Below are 7005 nucleotides of genomic sequence, written 5' to 3' on the forward strand. Positions count from 1 at the left end.
AATAATATTTAGAGCTTTTTAGTCAAAATGTATCTACCTGTCCTAGGACGACTTAGTACCATCCCATATAATTCCAATCCTCAATGTTTGTAACATTACATATACCTATTTCGACATCAACAGTAAGGTCGTCTTCAGTGTCTCGAATGTTAATTACGAGACATTTAAGCCGACTTTGTTGAAATAAGTATCTATGAACTTACAATCAAGTGGTGGAACTTAAACTATATGCTTATATGTAATAACACATTGAGATATATATCAAAAAGATAAAAAATAGCAATAGCAATGATGAGGGTATAGTTCTCATTCATGGGCTACGGTTAAAAGTTAAAGGAAAAAGTGAACAGACTTGTATTGTCTTTGCGCACACAAAGTAAATAAAACACACGCACACATACACACACACACACACACACACACACACACACACACACACACACACACACACACACACACACACGCACACATACACACACACACACACACACACACTCAAACGCGCGTAGAATGAAATAGTATAAGTACTAACTATTAAACTAAAACAACGTATGTATAGATTTTTATTGAGTTTTTAAAGTCGGCCGGATTTATTCAGTTGATCAGTAACTGAATTTTACCTGTAATGGACTATTTTCAACGTCTTCCACCAGGTGTTTGCTTTTCAGTTGCTCCAACAACTGCTCCATGCTTATAACCTTGTTGTTCATCCTTCTACAATGCGCACGCAACCGCTTAATAGTATGCTGCTTTTTGGAGAACTGTAGCTTTATCTTCTGCCTAGCTGCTGATAGCTGTTCGTTCGTCAAATTTTCGGATATGTCCCCGACGTATCGTATAGTTTTCACGGGCTTTTGCTCACTTTGCTCATGCTGCCTGTTGACGACGGTTTCCTTCACAGCCGATGGGATCCGGTTTCTGAAAGCATGTACCAAACTGTTAGAATTGATTATGTAATCAGGAGTAGATAGATATTCTCGACATGCTATTGCACTTTGGTTCGACAGTAAATAAATACTCTTATACACTCTATAGGTTAAAGTTTTTGGCTAAATATATTGTTATTTTTTTAAAAACCGGTTTTAAAACCTTTGCTTGGAATGAGAGCCCTTCCGGAAATATTTATCAATAACGCAATAACTTACTTACCTTTCTTGCGGAACTTCAAATAGTGTAGGGCAAGCTGTTTTCCTGAGAGTTGCTCTTTCTGCAGTAACACTGAAGCAGTCAGAAGCGAAGTGCTTAGAGCAGATTAGAGCGCATTTGAAATTTATAGCCTTAAGGACAATTTGAGGATCCTTCGCTGCTATGGACTTGATCCATTCCAAACGCTTGGCCGTTTCCTTGGGAAATCTATGTTTTGAGTATTTCGAATTTTTGCTGTCGTGGAAATCACTCCCGCACGATGGCACAATACACTTCATAGCCGCGACGGAAACCACGTAAACCAATCCACACGACACTTCTACACGGACACTATCAATTCTACGGACTCCGGTGGACCAGCCGGACGAAATACGGGTCTAACTGCAATTTTTAAAAGGAAATATTTACCTAGCCGATCGCGAACCTTTCGTTGATATTTGTTTACAATCTTTACAATGTATACAATGGCAATAACAACAATAAACAAAAGCGCGTCTATATATTTGTAGCCTAATAGTTTAAAATGTCCGCAATAATAAAAAAGGCATGGTATATTTTTTTTAACTCTGTTCGTGCTGTTAACGGTCGAATAAAAAACAAATTGAGTTTATTTTGAGGCAGATACATATAATAATGTTGGCATAGCATAAGCATCAATTATTTAGAAACATTAGGCAAAACAAATAAATAGCAGATTTCCTATGTTACATATTGATAGAAAGTGACATGGGATGTTTTACAATGTTAGGGTTTTTTCAGTTTTGACGTTTACTTTTAAGGTGTTGGCTACGCAAAAGATGACCCTTTGTCATAGGGCTGAGAGCGGGCATTCCAATTTAAAATTATCAAAGAATTATTTGGATCTATTAAAACGAAGTCCAATAACAATTCTTTGAGTAAATTTGATACCAACCTGAACAGCTCCAGTTTTGGTATTTGCTTTGAACATTGCATCAATCATGTGATGCAATTGTTCATTTAGAAAATCAAAGTCGGATGCAGACATGCTACCTGAATCATCAGAACGAACTTTATTTTCCGTTGAAGAAAGGAAACATATTCATCGTCATATTCATTCAGAAATGAAATTTTGCCTGCCTGCAGCGATGCTTGCATAGGTGGGCGTGTTTGAATCATTGGAATTCGACGAACTGCTCGTTATTTGGTGAGAGGTAGGAGCAATATTTGTTCGTTGATTGTGGTGGGTATGAATTGCTCGACCGGCAAATGATTGCGCATTTTGAGCGTTTGAAATATGTTGACCCGGCGAATCTGAGGTCCTATTGGAATTTCCCGTCATCAATTTTGCACGGGAATTCAAAACTTTTTGCGTGAAGGGCATTCCCAGAAATTGGATTTATGATTGCCTCCACAATTGGCACATTTAAATTTATTGGAATCTTCTCTCATAGGACAGGCGTCCTTGGCGTGAGAGGTTCCACCACAAATCATGAATTTAGCATCCATGTGGCAATGTTTAGTTCCGTGACCCCACTTTTGGCACTTACGGCACTGAGTGGGGTTTCGAAAATTTCCCCAAGGCCTGCGGAAATGTTCCCATGTAACACGGACATGGGACCTAATACAGGCCTTTTCCAAACTTTTCATATTATTTAGTTCACTTTTGTTATTATTATTTTTTTTAAACTTTCATTTATTTGGAAGGCTCATTTGCCGTAAAGCGTTACGGAGCCGTAATCATGTTTTTGAATACATTTTTTCATGATTCTTATACACTAATGTTAGTTTTGGGGAACCGAAAGACTCGCGGTTTGGTCGAGGTTAGGGAATACAATAATACAATAGGAAAGGGAGGGAATTTAGGGTTCTTAATTAATTACAATGCTGATGTTTACACAGTTGAAGTCCTTGGCAATGTTTCACATCTGTAACGAGACAAACTTTTTTTTTGGGAGACAACGATGAGAGGAAGACATACAGGAGGGATTAACGACAGATATTGAGATGTACAACAAGAGGAGGACATTCTTAAGGAATTACGACAGCAAAAGGGATGGATGGCCGACGATTACAATCTAACATCAGCAACTTTCAAAAATGTTTAGACAAGAGGCATGTATACAAGATCAAGATCAAGATCAAGACCCGTCAACACTTCCCTAATATGCTTTGGCTGCTTTCCTCGAACCCGAAGATGTTCAGTTAGCGTAGATCTACACTTTTGTTAATGTAAACTAAATAAAATACTTGAGAAATACCCCTCTGGGAGGTACCAGACCGAGATATCTTTTTCATTTCAATTACTTGGACTGGTGAAAATCCAAATAATTGAGAAATTTCAATTTTAATCTCATCCAGTGATTTATCATCACTGGGGAGACCTTTCAAAACGACTTTGAACAATCGCTCAGTTTTGTCGTCATATGTTAAGAATTTATGGCGCTTCTCAGTTAAATACTGAAGAAGACGTTTGCGATCGTCAAAGGATCCCGGCAAAACGAGGCAGTCACCCTTCCTAGCAATCTGAAATGAAACCCCCTGATCCCCTGAAGGTTACTCAAGATTTCATTCTGAAAGCCAGAAAAATCGGCAATATATACCACAATTGGCGGAATCCGTTGTTTCTTCGCATGAATCGAATCACCTGGGCTAGAGGTAGATTAGATTTTCTCAAATTCGTCATTAATCAAATCGAACTGATTGCTCAGTTCGATAGGAGAAGAAATAATGTCAACGTTAGAGTTAGAAGGAATATCTGAAGTCTCCAGCTTCCTTCTATTTTTTCCGCACTTGGGCAGGACGGTCTCGAAATTTTGTTTCTTTGAAGGAAGTGGAGAATTCAGAGACTCCCCCTTCCTCTTGTTTTTATTAATGCTCATGGCTGAGCGTGGAGACGTGACCTTCTAAGAGGTTTTTTCCCAGAGCGATGTCCCTGCAGGATTACCACCGCTTGTCGGAATTTTACTTCCGCAAACGGGTCCAACGTAAAACGAAGGCACGGGTCCTTGCAAAGATCGTAACGGGATCAGTGGGTACAGCGCTGAGAAGCACTGTTGAAATTAAAATAGCTTCGGGTAGTATTAAAAACTTCCTTCCGCAAAGAGAGAAAAGAACAGCATAATACGAAAGCACGATGCGGTCTGATTCACGTAGCCATTCATTCGCACTGATATAGGATATTGCAAGGAATATAAGTCATGACGGTTTTTTTTCTACAAAATTACGATTGATTTTCACTATGGTAAAAATTATCGTATACGATGCATTCAATACAACACTATTCGACAATAATCTGACAAAGTTTGATTTGGAATGCGATTTATATTTTTGATGGACGCAAATGCGACTTTATTTGCTGTTTGTTATACGATATGTGGTTTACTGGGCAAGTTTTTGCGACCAATTCAGTTTGTACAACCGTCTGACGAACAGTTGGTACAACCAAATCTCCAACAAACGTAATATTTCGTAATATTTTTCGTTTATGCTGATGTGTTCGCTTGCCATGGTTCTTTTTTCACGAATACTTAATAGGATGAATTGAGGTGGATTGGAGTGCAATTAGATTGGAATGCGATTAGAATTAGATTTGAATTGGAATGGGATTAGAATTAGATTGATTGTGGATTGAATTGAATTTTATTGGAACGTGAATGGCATGTTATTGGAATTTTTGTGATGATGGATTGGAATGCAATTGAAATTTGTTTAGAGTTGGAATTGAATTTGATTGTGATTGGATTGGAAGTGGATTTGAATTGAATTGGAATCGGATTTTCACAGTTCATACAGAAAATTCCTAGAGATGCTCCTCCCGGAGTTTATCCGGAAGTTCCTCCTGAAATTCCACCGGAAGTTCTTCCAGAAGTTTCTCTCAGACTTGCTCCCGAAATTCCTCTGGAAGTTTCTCCCGGAGTTCCTCCGGAAGTTCAATCTGGAATTCCTTCAGAAGTTCCTCCTGGAATTCGTCCAGAAGTTCCTTCCAAAAGTTCTTCCCGGAATTCCTCCAGAAGCTCCTCCCTGAATTCTTCCATATTCCTCCGGAAGTTCCTCCAGGAATTCCTCCGGAAGTTCCTCCAGGAATTCCTCCGGAAGTTCCTCCAGGAATTCCTCCGGAAGTTCCTCCAGGAATTCCTCCGGAAGTTCCTCCAGGAATTCCTCCGGAAGTTCCTCCAGGAATTCCTTCCGAAGTTCCTCCAGGAATTCATCCGGAAGTTCTTCCAAGAATTCCTCCGGAAGTTCCTGCAGGAATTCCTTCGGAAGTTTATCCAAGAATTCCTCCGAAAGTTTATCCAGGAATTCCTCCGGAAGTTCCTCCAGGAATTCCTCCGGAAGTTCCTCCAGGAATTCCTCCGGAAGTTCCTCCAGGAATTCCTCCGGAAGTTCCTCCAGGAATTCCTCCGGAAGTTCCTCCAGGAATTCCTCCGGAAGTTCCTCCAGGAATTCCTCCGGAAGTTCCTCCAGGAATTCCTCCGGAAGTTCCTCCAGGAATTCCTCCGGAAGTTCCTCCGGGAGTTCCTCCAGGAATTCCTCCGGGAGTTCCTCCAGGAATTCCTCCGGGAGTTCCTCCAGGAATTCCTCCGGGAGTTCCTCCAGGAATTCCTCCGGGAGTTCCTCCAGGAATTCCTCCGGGAGTTCCTCCAGGAATTCCTCCGGGAGTTCCTCCAGGAATTCCTCCGGGAGTTCCTCCAGGAATTCCTCCGGGAGTTCCTCCAGGAATTCCTCCGGGAGTTCCTCCAGGAATTCCTCCGGGAGTTCCTCTAGGAATTCCTCCGGAAGTTCCTCCAGGAATTCCTCCGGAAGTTCCTCCAGGAATTCCTCCGGAAGTTCCTCCAGGAATTCCTCCGGAAGTTCCTCCAGGAATCAAACTGTTTTGATTTCGTCCGACCAACTTAACAACTTTGAAACCGTCCGTCCGACAGTCGTACAACTTGCCCACAGACGGTCCGACTTGGCTCCGACCAAACCAAATTTCCTGGGGCGGAGTCAAAGATGTACAACACGTTGGAGCGTGTATCGGAGCGCCCAAGTAACATTTTGGTTTTATGATGGTTTTATAACACTCTTGAAGAGTATATTCTGGTATTCAAGAGCGCTATAAAACTTAAAATGTTACTTGGGCGGGTAACCAACCACGGTGGGAACTATGGTCGTATCTTGACTGGGAAGGGGGGTTTGCTCCTCTCCGGAGGTGCAAATCTTACTGAGCGTCTGTTATCCACGTTAGGAGTGGCTCATAACAGCGGCTGTTCTCCATGTAAGGGCCCCCTGCCTCCCTCTGCCTACGCTCTTCCACCTGGTATAACTTGTGATCCATGTGATGCCGCCAACAGATTTTTCTGATGGAGATCGACTGATACTTTATTATAAATTCCTAATTTTATTATATCGATAAATGTATTCACTATAGTTATTGTATCTCACCATATCCATTATACAAATCAAATTAAATTAAAGAATTTAATAAATATTTGCCATTCTTTTTTCTCTCCATTATCTGTGAAAGTTATTTCGGTTCCGAGGCGGCCAGACGTGGTCAGGTGTGTGGGTCCGGGTCTGCTTAATTGTAGATTGTGGCAGATTTACAATGACTGTAGCTATGATTATCTCTGCAACTCCATCTACGATTTGGGCAAGGGTTCTATGCATTGGCGTAACTAGCTCCGATGCCTTGGGGGGGCTATAGCCCCTTAATTTTTTTTTCTTATTTTGAGCTTCTTTTTAAAAAAAATCGAACATTTTCACACATTCTAGAATCTTTGAACAAATTTCTAGTATCCTCCATCCACCAGGATTACCGACGGAAATACTTCAGGAATTTGAACGGGAATGTTCCAAGGATTTCGACGGTAATATTTCAGGGATTCCAATGAGAATCTTCTGGAGATTCCGAATGGA

At 40.9% G+C, this 7005-nt stretch overlaps 1 protein-coding gene across 1 annotated transcript; it reads right to left on the reverse strand.

Annotated features, from left to right (window-relative positions):
• Window positions 1-556: 556 nt before the first annotated feature.
• LOC134217925 (THAP domain-containing protein 2-like) lies at window positions 557-1569 on the reverse strand. The gene is made up of 2 exons (XM_062696776.1): window positions 1150-1569; window positions 557-918 (listed from the first exon to the last, which is right to left on the reverse strand). Exons 1-2 carry the CDS (start codon window positions 1422-1424, stop codon window positions 603-605), a joined length of 591 nt encoding a protein of 196 aa, XP_062552760.1. The 5' UTR covers window positions 1425-1569; the 3' UTR covers window positions 557-602.
• Between the last annotated feature and the right edge of the window lie 5436 nt (window positions 1570-7005).

This window comes from Armigeres subalbatus, chromosome 1 (genome assembly GCF_024139115.2).
Source record: "Armigeres subalbatus isolate Guangzhou_Male chromosome 1, GZ_Asu_2, whole genome shotgun sequence".
NCBI classification, from domain to species: Eukaryota; Metazoa; Arthropoda; class Insecta; order Diptera; family Culicidae; genus Armigeres; species Armigeres subalbatus.